Consider the following 22,439-nt stretch of genomic DNA (forward strand, 5'->3'; position numbering starts at 1 on the left):
GGTCTTTGAAGCTGCTGTTGTTATGCAACACTGCTCCCCAGCGTGTGGCTGTGATCATTACGCAACATCTCTACTCCTCTGGAATACTGATGAGCGGCGGGATGAGGCGGCGAGGGGACACCAACAAACATCACGGAGACCACAGGCGTGCACGAGAAGTGTGGGAGCGTGCACCAGGACTCACAGTGAGCATTCATGAGCGTGTGTGTGTTGTGTGTGTTTATAGATGACGACGTTGGTGTGTGTCTTTCACACTCTTCAGTTTGTGCTGCAGGAAGGTCAGAGCCTGAGCCCACGTGTCATTAAATCCCAGTTTATTCATATGCATGATACAAGATACAGTTAGGACATGATCTGCAGCTGCATGTCTCCTATACAAGGTCAGGACGTTACAAAAACACCTAACAAAAACAGGAGTTATATAAAAGAGAAACAAACACCACCAAACAAACTTTAAAAAGGTTCAATCTTTAAACTTTAGGAGAACTGAAGCTACGGGAAGGAAACAGGGACCTCCAGATGTGGATGTGAAGCACCAGAGCCGGGCTAGACCGAGCTTTTAGACCAGAGCCACAAAAACACACAAAAACAGGACCAGATGTGGCGCCACCTTCAGGTGAACCAGCAGCCTTTGCCCCTGTGCCACCTGCAGGCAGAGTGTGGATCTCTTCAACGAGGGGATCTGTTGACATTCAGGTTGGGATTATCTAATCTCAGGTTGAGTGATATTTACATCTCATGGTGTTGGTCTGATTTCACAGAAACATTTCTGACGTACCGGTTTCAAAGCCAATGAGCTGAAAGTGATAGATAAGAACACACAAAGAGAAGACAAAAACAGCTGTGTTGAGGAATCAAACTGTTATATCCACCTCTGCCTGTAGGGGGCGACCGACTCTGTGCTACACATCAAACAAAAAGAAGAGAGGTTGCTACATCCTGTGTGCAGATCAAAAAGTGTGTTCACCTGTGCGACCTGCAGGCTCACCTGAGCGAAGCTTCAGCACGTCACACAGGGTGAAAACAAGCAAAGGGTTCATTCATCGAGCACGCTAACAAGGTACGCTAACATGGTACGCTAATGAGGGCGCAGTCGACACAATGTCTGAGAGTCAGCTGCTGCTAAAAGAGAGAACATTAAAAAGAGTCTGTCATCATCATCTTCATCATCATCATCTTTATCAGACCAACAGAAACCAACCCACATGGATTAACAGAGGTCAACACCAGCTGCACACAGACAGGTGGCGCTGTGGTCATAAACACAGGACATCTGCTCTCAGCTCCCCCCAGTGTTCAGTGATGGTTACAGACGTAAGTACACTTGGTGTAAAATGAGCAACAGAAAGACGAGTTCACGGGTCATGCATTAGGATCCGGACTACACGGGATCAGCACTGGAAGCACGAATGACTTTGGGGCGTTTCTATTTAGTACGTCATAGCAAGTTTACAGACGACACGGTCACTAAAATCAAACGAGCATCACAGAACAGAACAGAGTATTATTGCCACATTAATTTTCTCTCCAGGGTCACGGCGGGTAGGAGTGCAAGCTGACTGATGACCACATGTGCATCAGACAAAGACACTTGAGATATAAAGTCCCATAACAGTCTGCAGTGTTTCAGTTACTAATTTCGACACAGACTCAGACACTTTGGCAAAGACCTGTCAGTTCATCACCCAAAGATCTGCCAAAAGAAACCAAGCTGCTTTTAATGTGCTCTCTGCTTCAACCAACACCCCTCTGCAGCTGCGCAGCGCTCACGTCTGGAAGTGTTGGATGAGGTAAATAATGTGTGCCCTGTCCTCTGTGTGTCTGACACAAACTGGATTCAAAGAGAAAGCAAATCCCATAAAAGTGTAGAAATGTGTTTTTAAAACAAACATCCAAAAGCACAGTTTACCCTTTGATTTCCCTGCACTGGTTTCATTAGAAGTATTGTTCCTTAAAGGAAATATCTGACATAATGTTGTACATCACAATCAACAGATGCATTATTACCATCAGAATAAATACAGCACTCATTGACTATTTGGCAAATATAAGGAGTAGTATTGGGTTAATAAAGACACAGTCAGCCCCTCCCCCCGAGGAGAGGCGCACTGAGACAATCACGTATTTACACCAGCAGTCAGCTGTGGGCCACAAACCATCCTGCCTCACTGCACCCACGTCAGGCAGGCAGCGGCTGCAGCGCCCTCTACCTGCAGTGTGCAGTAAAATAAACATCCTAACATGTGAACGTACCCCTCCACCTGGTGAGGGCCCTGCAGATCATCAGACTAATGCCTTCATAGAGTCTCTCTTTAAAAAACCACTCTGTCTGTGTTTGTCTGCTGGAGTTAAATCTTCTTCTTCTTCCTCATCATCTGAGAGAGAAAGCGTCAGTCGCTTGGAGACCATCTGGAGCTGACCAGCTTCAGACTGAAGGTCATGCATGTTGTTCTCCTCTCAGAGTCTCTGTGGGTCTCTCTGAGCCCCCAGAGCCCGGCTCACTGTTTAAATCAGTGTCTTTTATAAAACATGGTGAACAACGCAGCCACGTGTGTCCGTGCTGCAGGAAGATGACCTTATATACAAACAGCGTTATCGTGTGCGCAGAGGCGTGCATGTGAAGGAAGAACTGAGTCTGAATGACGCCGCTCTAAAGGACTTGGTCTATCCTGAGACCTCCTCTCTCCTCAGGATGGAAGTTCCTGACTACCTGTCTGCTCCTCACCTGGCCTCACCTCCATCCTTTCCTGAGCCTCCAACAGTTTTAAAGTACAGACACAATAGACACAAAGAGTAGTGCAACACGAGGAAAAGTGAGGGACGGCGAGTGTGCACCTTTCTAAAACAGGTCTTCTAACTGACTCATGCTTTGGTCCTCTAAGAGAAGGAGAAGAAGTGCTGTGCAGTGAAAAAAAACCGTGTGTGGAGTGTTTAAAGTCTGCCTTTCTTTGACAGACAGACGCTTCATGTGTCCTGACGGTTTGCCAGCCGTCTGCAGACAGGTCCGTCGTTTTCTGTGTGTGTTTGACCGGAGGAGAACCCACAATCGTCCCCTTCCTCTCTGAGTGTAGGAGCCAGGCGCTCTCCACAGGCCTTCCTGTGACCACTGCTCCATAACGCCTCACTGCCTGCCGGTGTGCGTCTGAGACTCCAGCACGGTGTTAGACACGGAGCTCGACGCAGTGACCGGAGGTCAGCAAAGACCACAGTGCAAATTTAGATTCCCTTGATGTTTGTGTCTGTGTTGAGTTCTGCGGGGAAGGGACTTCAGCTCCACGTCTCATCGCTTCATCCAGGGTCTGTCAGGGGTCTTTACAGGGGGCCGTACTTGGCCTCGTACCGGGCCAGGATGTTCTTACAGTGGCCGCAGTCCTTCCTCAGCTCGGCCACCTGCTGACGCAGCGCCGCATTCTCCCGCTCCAGGAAGGAGGCACGCACTGTGATCTGGTTCTCCTTCAGGCGACGGGCGTCACGGGAACGCTTTGCTGCCACGTTGTTCTTCTTCCTCCTGGACCAGTACTTCTCATCCTGACACAGACAGAAACAGACACAGTCAGTGAATGATGGAGCAACATGAAAATGGATTTCAAACCAACACCTGTGCTGGGATCACCCCCCCCCGACCTGTCCCCCAGCAGCTCAGAAACTCTGAACAGAGGGGACACAGCAGACACCTGTGTCTGCAGAGGTCAGTGTGGACAGGTAAACCTGCTCACCTTCTGCTCGTCGGGAACAAACACCTTCTTCGCCTTCTTAATCATTGGCTGAGGTTTCAGCTCCTCGTCAGAGAACTTGTGTTTTCTGGGGTTGAAGAGCTCTCCTCCTGGCACACTGGACAGGACCAGGTCTGTGGGGTCCGGCTGGAAGTTGATGTCCACCTCGATGGCGTCCGGATCGATGGGGGGAGGCGTGTTACGCTCTGAGAAAACAGTGGAAGTGTGAGGTTAGACAGGACAGAGGACAGCGAAAATAACACTGAACACATATATAAACATAGTAAATATCTGTGTGTGTGTGTGTGTGTGTGTGTGTGTGTGTATACACACACACACACACCCCTGTGGGTTGGTTTCACAATATATATATAGAGTATATTGTTGTAAAGAGAATAAACATACATGTGTATATGCATGGAATAAACATTTAATGTATAAACAAAGAGTTTTTATAAATGGACTAATATTTATATTTGTGAGAAAGAGACTAAATACAAAAAGTGTACAAGTATGTAATAAACATCTAATATATAAACAGATTATATATACTATATATAGATTTAATACATGAACAGAAAGGGTGTGTGTGTGTGTGTGTGTGTGTGTGTGTGTGTGTGTGTGTGTGTAATAAAGAGTGGTGTATATGTTTTTAAATGGATTCAATGGTCAGGGGTCATCAGTGTCTCCATCAGTCTGGTGAGTTCATGTTACACTAAACTTCATGAATAACCACACTTTACACCTCTCACCTGTTTTCTTCTGCTTCACCTCCTCCTCTTGAGCCTCCTCAGTCAGAGCCTCCTCTTCTTTTTCAACCTCTCCTTCTTCCTCCTCCTCCTCCTCCTCCTCCTCTTCTTCTTCCTCCTCTTCCAGTTTGGCTGGCTGTAAAGTGGTGACGGTCAGCGCCTCCTCAGGCTCTGAGGTGACCGTGGAGGTGGCGGTGGCCGAGGGAGAGGATGCTGAGGCAGCAGCAGGAGGAGCAGCAGGAGTAGGAGCAGCTGTAGCAGAAGTAACCTTGAGGATGGATTTTCCTTTTCCCTCCACCGAGGTCAGCGTCTTCTGCAGCTCCTCCTCCTCCAGGCTCACGGGGATGCCGTTCTCCAGGAGGAACTCATCCAGGTCCATGTATTCCAGGTGGAAGGTCTCTCCGTCGTAGGGGATGGTTTTCTCCCAGATGGCTGGGGTCAGGGAGGCTGATACACCTCCACCTCCACCACCACCACCACCTCCTCCTCTGGATCCTCCTCCTGCACTCGCTGAGCCATCCCCGCTTGCCTCCACATCCTCAGAGGAGCACAGCTTCTCCTTCTCTATTTCTGCATCAAAGACAAGAGGGAGTGAACGGTGGATTATTCTGTCCTGATGTCTTTAAACACACACACACACACACACACACACACACACACACACACACACACACACATACACACACACACACACACACACACACACACACACACACACACACACACACACACACACATGCGCACACAGGGAGGAGGGGCAGGTGGATGGAGAGGGGGTGTGGTGGTCCTGTGTGATCTGTCAGACTGAAGGTGGATGTGGTTAACAGATGGTTAGGATAAATCAAAGACTCAACACAGACACAGAGACCTGAAGGATTCACACATGATCTCCACACACCGTACACACACCCTGAACATGAACTAAAACACAAAGCAGTGTGTGTGAGCAGTGTGTGAGCAGTGTGTGAGCTGTGTGTGAGCAGTGTGTGAGCTGTGTGTGAGCTGTGTGTGAGCTGTGTGTGAGCTGTGTGTGAGCTGTGTGTGAGCTCTGGTCCCTGTGCTCTGGATGAAGGGCAGGGGACGGACCGGGAACTTTCTGTTCTTTGGTGTTTGCCCGCCGCTGGAGGTGAGAGGGGTCGGTGCAAACATGTCACATGTGAGCCTGAACCAGGACTATTGACGGACAAGTCTCCTAACTGAACCCTGCTCCTCCTGCTCCTCCTGCTAACACAGGCTGAAGCTTTAACGCCTCTGAGCTGGGGGTGAAGCTCCGTCCTTCGTCTGAAACTCGACACAAACAGGAAACTGAGCTCGTTTTCACGCCGTGCTCTTACCGTCGTCTCCTTCCTCCAGGATGTTGGGAGGAGGGATGTCCATGATCTTCTTCAGGGCGAACGGGAAAGACTTCTGCGGAGCCGCTTTGGCGACGTTACCTCCGGGCTGAGGAGCCACAGCCATCGCCGCTTTGCCAGGCATTGTTCCCCGCTAAGCTCCAAACAGACCACCGCGACGGTCCTTACGCTAACCGGACTGAAGCCTCCTTTACACGGCGACAGGGGACCAGAGGAACACGGCTCGATGCGGATCCAAACGCTGGTGTTTCTCTGAGATCCTTTTTGTCAATATTCACGGATTCGATGCGAAAACAACACTACACGAGCCCTCTGTTCCCCTCACACACCGAGCGCTGGTTGGATATTCATGAGCGGTAGGCTCCGCCCACTCATCGAATAGTAGACGCTGATTGGTTGTTGACACTGCCCATAAGGAAAGTGGTTGGACGCTCCTCTTAGTGTAGTAGAGAAACAGCTCATGCTCTTACAGGCTCAGAGTCCAAAGAGCTGAACGTTACACACGACAACATCCACTGACACTATCACTCTGTGCTGTCATATTAACCCTTCATTAGTATGAGGACACGGTCGAAGCCCGCGCGTGGAAACGACGGTAGAGAAGGACGTGGATCAGAGTGACACACTCAAACAGTCACATTTGCTGATCCTGTGCTTCTCTCTCCACACTCGGAGGAAACACGCCGCGCAGTGTGTCCTGCAGAGGCTGCAGCTCCCAGCTCTGCACAAGAACACACTCGTGGCCCAACACGTGCCCCCGCCCGCACCCTCCTCACGTGAAAGAACAAGCTGCTGGAGGCGGGGCTTCAGACGGTTATTTGTGCACGTGTGAGCCAAGGCGAGCTGGAGCGAGCGCGAGCCAGACTGAACAACTGGCACGAGACCCAAAGGTAGCAGGGAACATGTTGTTTACCTGAAGCTACTGCTGAGCGTGGACAGAAACACGTTTGTGACCCCTCTGGATGACGCTTCACCACTTGATCAGCAATAATAACCAAGAACTCAGACTTTGTGCTGCAGATCATTTCCTCTGCCCCTGATGGCTCATCCTCATTTCCCTCTCATCTCTGTTTGTTCTGTGTGTGCTTGCAGCCTCAGTCTTCCGCATCAAACTCTCGCAGGTCCACAACAAACGATGAAATCTCACGTTTTCGTGCACGCGCTGCTACCGCACGCGAGAGTGAGCGCGTGATGCATGCTCGCGCCCTCTCCAGCAGGATGTTTGGGTTCAGGAACACGATGTTCAAACCGAGCTGCATCCACAGGCTGCTCCCACAGGCTGCACCCCACCTTCAACACAGAGCTGCACCCCTCTCAGGTTCACCACAGGAACCACACGGTGTGTGTGTGTGTGTGTGTGTGTGTGTGTGTGTGTGTGTGTGTGTGTGTGTGTGTGTGTGTGTGTGTGTGTGTGTGTGTGTTAAATCCCTGCTGCTGAGCCTGAACACACACAGACTGACTCCTTATCTTAGCTCAGGATAACAGATGATACACCTCTGTGCCCTGGGCAGATGTTTCCTTGTTCAGTCAGTGATGTGATCAGAGAGAACAAAGACATGATGATGAGGACAGATGGACGCAGTCTACTCCTCTGATTGGACCCTCTGCATCACCTGAGACCACAGCATGATGACCCATCCTGTTACACACAGGCCTGCTAGTTTAAAGTCATTAATGTGAAATCTCTCAACAGTGTCAAACTTCACCTTTCACCAACCAGAGTCACTCGGACTTTCCAAAGAAACCACATCCTCCTATCCACTCTTCTGATCGCCTCTTTCTGTTAAACTATCCCTGAATGTGTCAAACTTCATTAAACAGGTCAAAATTCCAGCTGTGACAAAATCAGCCAGGAGTGTAAGTACTAAACCACCAAGCTGCATCTGTTGACAAACTGTAGATTTTGGCTTACTCATACTTATACTTGATGCTAACAGTACACATGATGTGTTTTTAAGAGTTAGTGTTAAAAAAGCACAAAGCTCGCAGTGATGTGGCGCTACTTAAAGCCAAATACGTTTAACTAGCTGATGATCAAACCTGAGATGGCTCATTTAACTAAAAAAAAACATCTCTCATCTCCTCTCCACTTTCTGCAGCAGTTTAACTTTTTCTCACATTGCATTGTGGGAGAAAATGATCAGATAAACAGAGTACACAGAGGTCACTGTCTGGTGTAATAACCAGCATGGTTTCTAGCAGCAGGCCTGTATGTGCTGCTCCTGTGCACTGCTCTCAGCTCTCTCCTAACCCTAGCCCTCTGTCTGACTACATATCCTGTTCAGCTCACAGAGAGTCTTAATTGTGCATCAGTCTGCTGTGTGTTTATGCTAACAGCTGCATGAACCCTTTGACCCTGACTTGGCATCATCTCCTCATACTGATAGAAACTGCTCTTCTCTTGTGGAGCAGCTCAGACTAAAGGTGGTGAGTTGGTCTGTGTGTTTCAGTCCACCTAAAGAGCACAGCAGAGTCTGAGCAGACACCCTCCCTTCACCCTCTCTGCAGCTGCAGGAGGTTTGCTGTTTAGCTTTTCTTACAAACCTGCTCACTATTTATCCAGGAATGGGACAAATATCTGTTACACAAACACCTCTGGGGTAAAAGACAGCTCCAACTTCAGAAAGGTTATCCTTCGGTGAAATATAGGTAATAAAAGCATGCTATAACTGAGTTATATTAGTGAGAGGGCTCACACAAATTGAGCCCGGCTAACTCAAGGTCATGTTTTTCATGATTTCTTGTATGCAGCTAGGTGCAATTAACTTTTAAAACAGGTCAGTGAAGTCATTGTGAATCTGTGCTTCATAAACCACGGTGCAGCCAGTGCAAGAAAGGTTTATCTGCACAGCTTTTTTCCCTGTCATAATGTAATAATAACAATGCCAGTCTGTCAGTGTGAGGGTAAAAGAATAAGGTGTGATTTTATTCAGGATGGGTCATTATCAGTAAACAGAGCCTGGAGTATGATGAAACACTAACTCTGCTTCAACATGTGAACCACAGGTGAGCACGGAAACACTCCAGGTGAGAGAGGAATGAAGAGCTCTGAGTCCTAAAGAGCCTCAACAAGTGATCCAACTTCTTCTTTACTGTCTTTGCTGCAGCCAACACACACACACACACACACACACACACACACACACACACACACACACACACACACACACACGCGCGCGCGCGCACCTGAAAAGAAGCTCTCTGAAGGCAGACAGGGGAGTGAGCTGAGCGTAATGAAGTGATGAAACCCTGAGTGAGGTCTGTTTCAGTTTGTTGCATCAGTCGGAGAAAGAGCTCAGTTTGCTGACACCGTGAAACTCTTTGATCAGCTAAGTGTGTTTCCATGAAGTTCAGCTCATCTCCACACAGAAGGGCCAGGGAGAAAGGGTTAAATACATGAATAACCATCTCCTGATAACAGCAGGAAGAGGATGGGGATCACAGAAACCAGACACCAACTAATAATTCATTATTCATTGAGGTGTGTGTCAGGCTGGGACGGTGTTTGATAGCTGTAAAAACTCTGTGACCGTGTTGGAAGACAAAATGCACTCTTTTTCTTCCTACTATTCATTTACAATACTAGTTATTGACAATAAAATAAAAAGTTCAAATAGTTTTCAAAGTACTGTATATTGTATAGTGATGTTAGCTTAAATAGTTAACAGCCTGTTCTCTACATTCAAACTTGTGAATATATGATAAAGTTTATAAAATGAATATATTTAACGTTAAAAGAAGATACTTGGTGGGATAATGACCACTAACAGTACAGCATATTTCAGGCTTGTTAAACTGAAGCTAGTTTTAACTTCGTCACAAGAAGTTGAAGCTAACTGTGGCTAAATGCTAACTGACAGGCGCTTTGATCAAAGTGCGCATGTCATCGGTTCAGACACTTACAGATAGTCATAATGATGATTATTACACTATTTCACTCTGAAATGTAAAGGTGCCTGGGTTTATCTGGTTAACTGTTTGAAATGTGGAGGTAAATAAACGTAAACAAACTCGGAGTGAAGCAGCCACAGAGTAACAGGTTTGGACATGTCCCAGGATGCTCTCTGCTAACAGAAAGAGTCTTACCTGTGTCATCGAAAGCAGGGAAGGAGAACGGATAGTCAGCCAGGGATCTGAGCAGGTCAGGAACATCGCTTCTGTCTCCAAAGTAGATCTGGTTCGCTGTCGACATGATGATGGGTCTGTGTAAGTACGGACTAAAGTCTGAGGATCGGGTCCAGCTGAGACTCAGGCTGAATGAGAGAGAGTGTGTGTCTGCTCTGCTCTCAAACTTCACTGACTTTTTACCAACTTTGCTCTCAGTCTCATCACGGGGCCGCCTGCATGTGTCTAAACAACTCAGATTACCATGAGTACAGGAAGCCGCGCCCCTGCAGCGCCGTGAGTGGACGGATCCTGGGCAGGCGCCTGTCAGTCAAAGCGCAGGGCCAATCACAGAGCAGGGGGCGATGAAAACAACAACAAGCCCTGTTCAGCTCAGCACATTTGTCTCCACGCACAGAACACGTGCAGGTCCGTGGGAGGCTCGAGGCCAGGTACAACCGAGTACAACACGCCCCCAAGTGATGTGTCTGAGTACTGCACTGAATAGGTGACGGCATTGGAGGACAAAGCACATGAAGGAGGCAGAGGCGCTCACTTCACATGGAGGGACCATAACACTGGTGCTGTATGAGTGAAGATCAGTGTGTTCGAGTCTGTCTCTTATTATCTCTTCAGTCAGCACACTGACCCTCCCATGGCTGAGTTTATCATAAACCTCAGTTTAATGCCGTTAGTCAGTGTTTGATGGAGTTTGAGCAGCATTGATAAAATTCCCTGTGTCAAAGTAAGAAGTCAGAGACGGTCTGGTTGATATTATCAGCCTTAAATGCTGCATGCAAACCGTCTGTCGGAGTTTATTACAGGCCAAGCTTCAATAAAAGCCTGTTAGCTTCAATGCTCTTCTGAATAACACACTCAATGCAGCGTCATTCTCCGAGTGTATGCAATGTGCAAGTCGCGCCCTCCTAGCCCCTCCCCTCTACGCCAAAAGAGTGACACAAAGTTGAAACTAAAAACAGACAGAAAAATGTGATCAAAAAGAAAAACATCATTGAAATTATATAGTGTCATTGATCAAACAGTGACATCAAATACATACACTATGACTTGAATTCAAAAACATCAACAAACAAAAATGTATGAAAAAGAAATATGATAAAGCAATTTGTGTCCACGTGTTAAACTTTAGCAAAAAGTTGTTAATGCCATTATAACTTTTTTTAATAAAAACTTTTCAATGTAAATGTTCCTTTTTTCAGTTTCATTTTGTTAGCGGCAAATTTTATTTTCAATACCAAACATTAAAGTCAACGTTTTGGCTCCATAACACAGGCTGTTAGACAGGGCAGAGGCATAAAACGTAGTCCCTTCTGAATGATGTGGGGAAGACATAGAACACACACACACACACACACACACACACACACACACACACACACACACACACACACACACACACAGAGCTAGAGACGGTCTGTTTTAGAGACATCTGCTGGTGTTGCTTCAGACACTCTGGCCCTTTTTCAAACCGACCCCTACACCCTCCCCTCCACGGCCGAGTGCACCCCATCAGAAGTCTAACTGGCAGCAGAGTGAAGTCTCCCGTGGAATCCCCTTTATCATGGTGTAGGGTATAATCACAGTGGAGAGCTTTGGCACAAACTTCCCTCTCTCAGGCGGAAACAGGAACTGTGTGTTGCCATGGTTTCGTCTCGAGGAAACAAAATGCCACTGTGCACCAGCAAATGATGCTCCTGTGAAATGTGAACCTTTTTACTGTATTTGGTGATAATTTTTGTGGATATTATTCTTTTCTTCTCTGGTTAAATATATTAGTTAAAACTACTAAATTGTCCTTTAATGTAAATTAAATGTTAAGTTAATTTATTGTTATTGATCATATCAAAGAACAGGCAAAAAAGAAAAAAAAAACACGTTTTTTGTGTCAGAGCAGCAAAAGCTTCTTATTTCGTTGTAACTGAAATTGTTCTGAAATTTCACAGACATCAAATACAATAACAATAAGAAAGAGCCTAAATATGAACAGAGAACTTTTCTGCAACATGATTCTGATCAGTTAATCCCCCAGTGCTGAATTTACCTCATTAACGTGTTTTTTCCAAGAGGACAGAGAGCTTCAGATCTTTTACAAATCATTTTTTGTTTAACAATTTTGAATCAGGCTTTTTGTTCAAAAATTACTTTTAAAAAACTGAATCCTTCATTTTGGTCTTTGTTAATGAGCAGGGTTGAAAACACAGGATGTCAGATCCCTGCCGTTTTTCAGGGGGAAATGTGGCTCCTGATATAGTCTGTAGACATCATCATCATCATCATCATTCAACCTTTTCTCATGGTCTGGTGTTAAAAAAGAAAACTGGAATTTGCAAAAAATTGGAAATATCAAAGAACCACAGTTTGAATTGAATCGACAGCCAAAAAAATCACAAAAGAATCAAACTGGGAGAGGAGCATATTGTCTCAGCCCTACCCACTACCCCCCCCGCTGAGCCGTTTGGGACGGGCTGCATGTGGCAGACCCTCTGTGAGCATGTGCAACGGAGGGTGGTGGGTAGGGGGACTGTGACCATCGGAGCTCTGCTTGTGTTAATCATTGTGCAGTCTGATATTACTGAGCTGTCTGCTCCTTTCTGCCCCCTACAGGCCTGGAGCTCTTCTGTTTTGCAGATGTTTTAAGATTTCATGAGTGAACATGCTTCAGCCTTTGCAGCACTTCTTTAAATTCCCCGTCATGTTCATCACTTTTGATTTTTGCACAAGTTTTTTCGGTTAAGCATTGTGTGAACGTTTAAGGCGTGCTTGGGGTCAGGTGATCATCACATCCAGGCCTCACTGAGCAGGCTGAGGTGTGTGTGTTTAAAAGCCTCTCACCTACTCCTGAGCTGTAAACACTCTGAACACACACAGACTCTGAACACAATCCAAAGCAAACATTAAGAGCATTTTTATTTTTTTTAAAAAGTGCTGAACATCCTCTGAGTGAGCTGTGGACTGACGGCTCTGTGTGAGCATCCTGCTGAACAGGAGTCTCTGAGAGGTCACTAAAAACTAAACTGAAGGAGTAAATGTGTAAAAGAAACAGAGGCTCAAAGGTCAGCCCCCCAATGCACCATCTGATGGGCGGTGTGTGTGTGAACCCAGCGTGTGTTTCATAGACTTGGTGTGTATCTGCACAGCATGATATTTCTCATACCCAGCCGCGAGGAAAAGCAATAACTCTAAGAGGCTTTGTGTTCTGATTGAAGAAAGAAATGATCGCCCACATTGACTGAAGAACATTTGGCCAGTTTGAAGAAATGTAAATAAAGTCTAGACTCATGTTGCTCTACAGGCCGCGGTGCGAGCATCACCTGATGACGTAAACCCTGAACTCTGAAGCTTCTTTGGCGGGTCGAGGATTGGCTCAGACGTCCTCTCAGTCCTGGAGGAGAAAGTTATATTTCCCGAAATCAAACTCGTCTGGCATGACGAGCATGTCGTCTCTGGCTTTGGCTAGCTTCTGTCGCAGGAAGTCCCGCCTCTCAGTCCACTCCTGCAGTTCTTCTGGGCTGTGGGCGGAGTCACAGCTGACGCCGTCAGGACAGCCGCCATCCAGCCTGTCAGACGATAAGAGAGATCCCTCAGTTTGTTCACACAGTGTTTTTACTCACTGAACTGTCTGATCATCGAAAACCACAGGTCGTAAGAGGTGACCCGTGCTCCTGGACCACTTCCTGTGCGCCTCTCTGGACTGAGCTGAGGGAAACTGTGACTCTCTTACTCTAAACCTGATAAACCCGGTGAGTGGTCTTACTTGCTGCAGAGTTCGAAGCGGGTCCCCGGGAAGCGGTAGCTCCAGGTCAGAGCCTCCTCCTCTCCCTCACAGCTGAACACGCGGTCTTTGTGCTTCTCTGTGGAGACGTGCTGCTGCCACTGACGCTCACTGTTGCAGTGTTTCCCACACAGACGGCAGTGGAAGCCATCCTAACACACACACACACACACACATACACACACACACACACACACACACACACACACACACACAGTAAGGACTTTATCTAGTATCCAGCACCTTGAAGACAAACAGCTGTGTGTAAACCCTGCTGCAGTGAGCCCACCTCAGGTTCAGCGTAGTCCGTCGGCATGACGATGTTCTTCTCCTCCGGGGTGGACTGGCTCAGCACGGCTTCGTCTGTTTGCAGGTTTTGTGCGGTCAGAGAGAGCCACATGTCGTAGATCTGCTGCATGTACGGCACTTTGACAAAAGAAGAGCAGCTTGAAGTCAGCCCAGGGGTCAGGGAGGGACGGGGTGGTAAGAAGCATAAAAACTGTTATTAACTCCTTCAGATCCCCCTCCCCGTGCCCTCGCTGCCTCTGTTTCAGTCAGAGCTGCAGAGCATTCAGAGATCAGACCATCTCAGGGTTAAAGCTCCTCTACAGGAGGTCAACTCACTGTTGTTATTCTTCATGTACATCCACATCTCCTTCTCCTCCTGGCTGTGAGCAAACGGACACTGCCCCGAGTAGTTACACTTCCCTTTGTTCAGGATGCGTAGACAGATCTGCAGGAGGAGAGAAAGAAACAGGTCACAGTGTGTGTCAGAGCCTTTTACCGACCACCAGAAGGATGAAAACCAGGCAGGAGGCGTCAGGAGGCGTCAGGAGGTCTCATGTACCTCATAGGAGCGGGGGTAGTTCTTGTCGTGGGGCAGCTGTCGGACTGGAACCCATTTGCTTCTCTCTGCAGACTTTACAAGCAGCACTGAGCGCTCTTTGGCCCACCTGCAGGGCAGACACACCAGAGGAGGTCAGAGACCTGTGCAGACAGATCTGACCTCTGACCCTTCACACCCTCCTCCTCCATCACAGAGTACACTCCATCAGAAGTCACATTCCCAGAGTAAAGCCCTCTTATCAAGAGACCCGTATCCACCAAGCAGTCTGGTTCAGATCAGTCCGCTTTGGCACGGGTTGGCTCAGTTAACCCTGGGTCTGTTTGCATTTCCACAGCCAACCATGCCCCTTGTGGTAGGCGGTGTGTAAGCTGGATGCCAATAGCTGCATCAGCTACGTAATACCGTGACGCCATAGCAGCACAGTGTACCCCACCGATAAATCGAACGAAGAAGAAAAATATGACACAGTAAACAAAGATCAACGATGAAGACATCCAGCAGTTCGTCTTCTCTGTGATTGGCATGTGTCTCTTTGTTACAAAGAACAATCAAGCTTTGTTTCAGAGAAGGCTGTGTGCCACCAGGAGAAATACAGCAGCTGCTGTCACACAGGAAGTGACCATTCTTTCCACCAATCAACAGACTGCAGTGTTTCTAGCTCCACCTTCATGGATCAGATCGGTTTAGTCTGGCACCCAAACAGAAGGGAACTATAAGCTGGACGGCTAGTCCCGGTTGTTTGGGGGTCTGTCCTATGATTTGTCTGTGGCAATGCTGTTAAATGCTGTGCTGAGACAAGACGAGCTGAACCACTTGGTGCAAACGGGGCTAAGGTGCAGAGTATAACTACAGAGTTACGCTCTGGGATAAACTTCCCTCTCTCAGGCAGAAACAGGAACTGTGTGTTGCCATGGTTTCACAGTGGCGTCTTGCTGGTGTGAGATGCCACTGTGCACCAGCGATAGGTGAAGCTTTTTTTCTTTCTTCTATTATTTTGTATCTAATGTATTCTGTAAAAATCTTTATGGACATTCTTTTTTTTCTAGTAATACTATTAGTGTAAACTGATAAATTATCCTTTAATGTAAATTTAATGTTAATTTAATTTCTTGATCATAATGTTGAAAAAAACAGGTTGTCCGTAATGAAAGAAAAAAAATGGATCACATTTTTAGCCTCAGAAAAGCAAGAAGCTTCTTTTTTAGTTGTAACTTAAATTACTGTACTGAATTTTTACAAAGGCATCAAATAACAGCAATAAGAAAGAGCCTAAATATAACAGAGGACTTTTCTGCAACATGATTCTGATCCCCCTAAATCCCCTCAGTGCTGAAATTAACCTCATTAATGTGTCAAAATTAATTAGGTGACTTTTATCGTTTTATCCCAAGAGGGCAGAGACCTGCATATGCAACTAAAAGTGTCCCCCAGTCAAGATGCTGTAAAACAAGTCTGTAAAGTCTGTCTCTGGAGTGATACCACAAGACATGGTTAGCCACAAGCGTGTCCAGCAGGTCACAGCGGTGGTTCATAAACACTTCCTGTCACACTTCCTGTCACACTTCCTGTCACACTTCCTGTCACACTTCCTGTCACACTTCCTGTTACACTTCCTGTTACACTTACTGTCACACTTCCTGTCACACTTTCTGTCACACTTCCTGTCACACTTCCTGTCACACTTCCTGTTTGAAATTCCTGTTTGAACACTTCTTGTTACTCTTCCCATTGAACATCCTGTGACGCTTCCTTTTGGCTTTGGTTTGGAAAGAAAGGCACATACGTCTTTTCACATATAAAAAACCCACACGAAATAACAAGAGAAAATACATTTCAAGAAACACAACAAAAACAGATAACTCTGTGTGAACGAGAAATCCAGGATCTGTGCTTACGGGTGTCTGGCCTTGGCCGTGCAGTGCTTCAGAGATTTATCTGGTTCACTGACGTTGCAGCCCTGCCAGCACTGAGCACAGACAAACTTCATCCTCATGTTTAGAGTCTTCCTCGCTCCTCCTCCTCCTCCTCCTCCTCGAGGTTTGCTCCCCTCGTTTCCAGGTGACAACTGTTTCCAACAAAGGGATGAATCAAGGTTTTTAAGTCGTGAATGAAAGAGAAGAGAGCTGATGAAAGGGGAGGGAGCAGGATGAGTTATGAAACAATGAGACAGAGAAAGAGGAGGAGGAGAAGAAGAATAGAGAAGGAGGAATGAGGAGAGGGAGGATTAATGTTTCCTGTTAGGTTTAAAAGAAGTCATCTCACTCTTCTGGCTCTCTGTCGGCTGAAGTTCTGCTCCAGTTTTTCTTTAAACTGAGTGGAAACTTTCACGATCTCCTCTGGACTGATCCCTATGAACACACACACACACACACACACACACACACACACACACACATATTAACCCCCCCCCCCCCCCCCCCCACACACACACACACACACATAAATTGATAAATGGGTGTGTGTGCAGATCTTTGATTATGGTTCACAGATTCATCGGATCGTTGCGTTTAGATGGTTGAGTTTGGATGTCGAGTTTGGATGGTTGAGTTTGGTTGGTTGAGTTTGAATTGTTGAGTTTGGATCGTTTGAATGGTTGAGTTTGGATGGTTGAGTTTGGATTATTGAGTTTGGATGGTTGAGTTTGAATTGTTGAGTTTGGATAGTTTGAATGGTTGAGTTTGGATGGTTGAGTTTGGATGGTTAAGTTTGGATTGTTGAGTTTGGATTGTTAAGTTTGGATCGTTTGAATGGTTGAGTTTGTATCATTGAGTGTGGATTGTTTGGATGGTTGAGTTTGGATCAATGAGTTTGGATCATTTGGATGGTTGATTTTGGATCAATAAGTTTGGATCGTTTGGATGGTTGAGTTTGGATTGTTCAGTTTGGATGGTTAAGTTTGGATGGTTGAGTTTGGATGGTTAAGTTTAGATCATTTGGATGGTTGAGTTTAGATTGTTGAGTTTGGATGAATGACTTTGGATGGTTGAGTTTGGATTATTGAGTTTGGATCATTTGGATGGTTGAGTTTGAATCATTTGGATGGTTGAGTTTGTATCAAACTCAACCATCCAAAGTGATTTTAAATTGTTTGGATGGTTGAGTTTGGATGGTTGAGTTTTGATCGTTTGGACTGTTGAATTTGGATGGTTAAGTTTGGATGGTAAAGTTTGGATTGTTTGGATGGGAGAGTTTGGATCATTGAGTTTGGATCGTAAAGTTTGGATCATTGAGTTTGGATCATTAAGTTCAGATGGTAAAGTTTGGATTATTTAGTTTGGATGTTGAGTTTGGATCGCAAAGTTTAGATGGATGAATTTTGATGGTTAAGTTTGGATTGTTGAGTCTGGATGGTTGAGTTTGAATGCTTAGGTTTGGATCATTAAGTTCGGATGGTAAAGTTTGGATCATTTAGTTTGGATTGTTAAGTTTGGATCATAAAGTTTGGATGGTTGAATTTTGATGGTTGAAGTTGGGTGGTTGAGTTTCGATCATTTAGTTTGGATCATTAAGTTTGGATTGTTAGGTTTGGATCATTTAGATGGTTGAGTTTGAGTCATTTGGATGGTTGAGTTTGTATCATTGAGTGTGGATTGTTTGGATTGTTGAGTTTGGACTTTTGAGTGTGGATTGTTTGGACTGTTGAGTTTGGATCATTAAGTTTGGATATAAAGTTTGGATCTTAAAGTTTGGATCATTGAGTCTGGATGGTTGAGTCTGGTTCGTAAGTTTGGATGGTTAATTTTTAATGGTTGAGTTTGGATCATTGACTTTGGTACATTTGGATGGTTGAGTTTGAATCATTTCATTTGGATTGTTTGGAAGGTTGAGTTTGGATTGTTGAGTTTGGATCGTTAAGTTTGGATTATTGAGTTTGGATCATTATGTTAACGTGGTAAAGTTAGGATCATTGAATTAGGATGGTTGAGTTTGGATCGCAAAATTTGGATGGATGAATTTTGATAGTTAAGTTTGGATGGTTGAGTCTGGATGGTTAAGTTTGAATGCTTGGGTTTGGATCATACAGTTCGGATGGTAAGGTTTGGATCATTGAGTTTGGATTGTAAAGTTAGGATCATTGAATTAGGATGGTTGAGTTTGGATCGCAAAATTTGGATGGATGAATTTTGATAGTTAAGTTTGGATGGTTGAGTCTGGATGGTTAAGTTTGAATGCTTGGGTTTGGATCATACAGTTCGGATGGTAAGGTTTGGATCATTGAGTTTGGATTGTAAAGTTTGGATCATTGAGATGGATGGTTGAGTTTGGATTATAGTATTTGGATAGTTGAATTTTGATGGTTAAGTTTGGATGGTTGAGTCTGGATGGTTAAGTTTGAATGGTTGGGTTTGGATCATTGAGTTTGAAAGGTTGTGTTTGGATCTTTTGGATGGTTGAAATTGGATGGTTGAGTTTGGATCATTAATTTGGGATCAATAAGTTTGGAACATTGAATTTGAATGGTTGAGTCCAGATCATTAGTTTGGATGGTTGAGTTTTGATGGTTGAGTTTGGATCTTTACCTTTTCAATTTAGGTGGTTAAGTTTGAATCATTGAGTTTGGATGGTTTGGTAATGAGTTTGGATCACTGAGTTAGCATTGTTTTGATGGTTGAGTTTGGATCATTTAGTTTGGATGGATGAGTTTAGATGGTTGAGTTAAGATCATTTGGATGGTTGAGTTTGAATCATTTGGATGGTCGAGTTTGTTTCATTGAGTGTGGATTGTTTGGATGGTTGAGTTTGGAATATTAAGTTTGGATCGTTTGAATGGTCGAGTTTGAATGGTTGAGTTTGGAACGTTTGTACTGTTGAATTAGGATGGTTAAGTTTGGATAATCAAGTTTGGATTTTTGAGTTTGGATGGTTTGGATAGTTGAGTTTGGATCATTGAGTTTGGATCCTCTGGACTGTTAAGTTTGGATGGTAAAGTTTGGACCGTTTGGATGGTTGAGTTTGGATTGTTGAGTTTGGATCATTAAGTCTAGATTATTATGTTTGGATCATTAAGTTTATATGGTAAAGTATGGATTATTTAGTTTGGATTGTTGAATTTTTATGGTTGAGTTTGGATCATTAAGTTCGGATCGTAGAGTTAGGATGGTTGAATTTTGATGGTTAAGTTAAGATGGTTGAGTCTGGATGGTTGAGTTTGAATGCTTGGGTTTGGATCATTAAGTTCAGATGGTAAAGTATGGATAATTGAGTTTGAATTGTTGAGTTTGGATCATTGCGTTTGGATGGTTGAGTTTTGATTGTTTAGTTTGGATGGTTAGATTTTGATGTTGAAGTTTGGTTGGTTGATTTTGGATGGTTGAGTTTGAATGGTTGGGTCTGGATCATTGAGTTGGGATGATTGAGTTTGGATTGTTTGGACTGTTGAGTTTGGATGGTTGAGTTTGTGTGGTTGAGTTTGGATCGTTTTGATGGTTGACTTTGGATGGTTAAGTTTGGATTGTTGAGTTTGGATCATTAAGTTTGAATCATTAGGATGGTTTAGTTTGGATCATTTAGTTTGGATGGATGAGTTTCGATGGTTGAGTTTGGACGGTTGAGTTTGGACTGTTGAGTTCGCTATAAGTTTGGAGTATTGAGTTAGGATCGTTTGGATGGTTGAGTTTGGATTGTTGAGTTTTGAGTGGTAAATTTGGACTATTGAATTTAGATGGTTAAGTTCACATGGTAATGTTTGGATCATTGAGTTTGGATGGTTGAGTTTGGATTGTAAAGTTTGGATGGTTGAGTTTTGATGGTTGAGTTTGGATCATTGAGTTTGGATTGTTGAGTTTTGAGTGGTAAGTTTGGATTATTGAATTTGGATGGTTAAGTTCACATGGTAAAGTTTGGATCATTGAGTTTGGATGGTTGAGTTTGGATTGTAAAGTTTGGATGGTTGAGTTTGGATGGTTGAGTTTGGATCATTTGGATGGTTGAGTTTTGATGGTTAAGTATCGATGGTTAAGTTTGGATCATTAAGTTTGAAAGGATGACTTTGGATTGTTGAGTTTGGACAGTTGAGTTTGGATGGTTGAGTTTGGATGGTTGAGTTTGGATTATTTGGATGGTTGAGTTTTGATGGTTGAGTTTGGACTGTTGAGTTTGGATCATGGGGTTTGCATCACTTGGATGGTTGAGTTTGGATCATTTAATTTGAATGGATGAGTTTGGATCGTAGAGTTACGATGGTTGAATTTGGATGGTTAAGTTTGCATTGTTTCGATGGTTGGGTTTGGATCATTTAATTTGGATGAATGAGTTTGGATGGTTGAGTTTGGATGGTTGAGTTTGAATCGTTTGGATGGTTGCATTTTGATGGTTTAATTTGGATGGTTAAGACTGGATGGTTGAGTTTGAATGCTTGGGTTTGAATCACACAGTTCGAATGGTAAAGTTTGGATCATTGAGTTTAGATTGTTAAGTTTGGATGGTTGAATTTTGATGGTTAAGTTTGGAAGGTTGAGCCTGGATGGTTGAGTTTGGATTGTAAAGTTTGGATGGTTGAATTTTGATGGTTAAGTTTGGATGGTTGCGGGTGGATGGTTGAGTTTAAATGATTGGGTTTGGTTCATTGAGTTTGGATGGTTGAGTTTGGATGGTTTCATTTGGAAAATTTGGATCATTGAGTTTGGATTGTGGGGGTTGGATCGTTGGGTTTGGATCGTTTGGATGGTAAAGTTTTGATGGTTGAGTTTGGATGGTTAGATTTTGATGTTGAAGTTTGGTTGGTTGATTTTGGATGGTTGAGTTTGAATGGTTGGGTCTGGATCATTGAGTTTGGATGGTTGAGTTTTGATTGTTTAGTTTGGATGGTTAGATTTTGATGTTGAAGTTTGGTTGGTTGATTTTGGATGGTTGAGTTTGAATGGTTGGGTCTGGATCATTGAGTTGGGATGATTGAGTTTGGATTGTTTGGACTGTTGAGTTTGGATGGTTGAGTTTGTGTGGTTGAGTTTGGATCGTTTTGATGGTTGACTTTGGATGGTTAAGTTTGGATTGTTGAGTTTGGATCATTAAGTTTGAATCATTAGGATGGTTTAGTTTGGATCATTTAGTTTGGATGGATGAGTTTCGATGGTTGAGTTTGGACGGTTGAGTTTGGACTGTTGAGTTCGCTATAAGTTTGGAGTATTGAGTTAGGATCGTTTGGATGGTTGAGTTTGGATTGTTGAGTTTTGAGTGGTAAGTTTGGACTATTGAATTTAGATGGTTAAGTTCACATGGTAATGTTTGGATCATTGAGTTTGGATGGTTGAGTTTGGATTGTAAAGTTTGGATGGTTGAGTTTTGATGGTTGAGTTTGGATCATTGAGTTTGGATTGTTGAGTTTTGAGTGGTAAGTTTGGATTATTGAATTTGGATGGTTAAGTTCACATGGTAAAGTTTGGATCATTGAGTTTGGATGGTTGAGTTTGGATTGTAAAGTTTGGATGGTTGAGTTTGGATGGTTGAGTTTGGATCATTTGGATGGTTGAGTTTTGATGGTTAAGTATCGATGGTTAAGTTTGGATCATTAAGTTTGAAAGGATGACTTTGGATTGTTGAGTTTGGACAGTTGAGTTTGGATGGTTGAGTTTGGATGGTTGAGTTTGGATTATTTGGATGGTTGAGTTTTGATGGTTGAGTTTGGACTGTTGAGTTTGGATCATGGGGTTTGCATCACTTGGATGGTTGAGTTTGGATCATTTAATTTGAATGGATGAGTTTGGATCGTAGAGTTACGATGGTTGAATTTGGATGGTTAAGTTTGCATTGTTTCGATGGTTGGGTTTGGATCATTTAATTTGGATGAATGAGTTTGGATGGTTGAGTTTGGATGGTTGAGTTTGAATCGTTTGGATGGTTGCATTTTGATGGTTTAATTTGGATGGTTAAGACTGGATGGTT

General features: G+C 44.4%; 2 protein-coding genes across 5 annotated transcripts in view; both read right to left on the reverse strand.

Annotated features, from left to right (window-relative positions):
* Window positions 1-303: 303 nt before the first annotated feature.
* tefb (TEF transcription factor, PAR bZIP family member b) lies at window positions 304-10,174 on the reverse strand. 2 transcript variants are annotated; one of them, XM_074696452.1, is made up of 4 exons: window positions 9,901-10,174; window positions 4,466-5,032; window positions 3,717-3,919; window positions 304-3,528 (listed from the first exon to the last, which is right to left on the reverse strand). In XM_074696452.1, the coding sequence occupies exons 1-4, from the start codon at window positions 10,004-10,006 to the stop codon at window positions 3,313-3,315; spliced, it is 1,092 nt and encodes a 363-aa protein (XP_074552553.1). In that variant the 5' UTR covers window positions 10,007-10,174; the 3' UTR covers window positions 304-3,312. The 2 variants fall into 2 exon arrangements, with proteins under 2 accessions (XP_074552553.1, XP_074552552.1); XM_074696451.1 differs by lacking the exon at window positions 9,901-10,174 and adding an exon at window positions 5,797-6,550.
* Window positions 10,175-11,809: 1,635 nt separating this feature from the next.
* LOC141809247 (zinc finger CCCH domain-containing protein 7B-like) overlaps window positions 11,810-22,439 on the reverse strand; it is a 28,050-nt gene continuing 17,420 nt past the window's right edge. For all 3 annotated transcript variants that reach the window (XM_074696166.1, XM_074696167.1, XM_074696165.1), the window contains 7 exons: window positions 16,821-16,906; window positions 16,454-16,623; window positions 14,559-14,664; window positions 14,336-14,444; window positions 14,001-14,137; window positions 13,694-13,863; window positions 11,810-13,496 (listed from right to left, as the gene is read on the reverse strand). In XM_074696166.1, coding sequence (XP_074552267.1) covers window positions 13,316-13,496; window positions 13,694-13,863; window positions 14,001-14,137; window positions 14,336-14,444; window positions 14,559-14,664; window positions 16,454-16,623; window positions 16,821-16,906 — 959 coding nt within the window. In that variant the 3' untranslated portion in view covers window positions 11,810-13,315. The remainder of the gene's footprint in view (window positions 13,497-13,693; window positions 13,864-14,000; window positions 14,138-14,335; window positions 14,445-14,558; window positions 14,665-16,453; window positions 16,624-16,820; window positions 16,907-22,439) is intronic.

The sequence above is a fragment of the Halichoeres trimaculatus genome, unplaced genomic scaffold, assembly GCF_033239565.1.
Source record: "Halichoeres trimaculatus isolate MK-OKI-2021-1 unplaced genomic scaffold, fHalTri1.1 fHalTri1_scaffold_20, whole genome shotgun sequence".
Classification (NCBI taxonomy): Eukaryota; Metazoa; Chordata; class Actinopteri; order Labriformes; family Labridae; genus Halichoeres; species Halichoeres trimaculatus.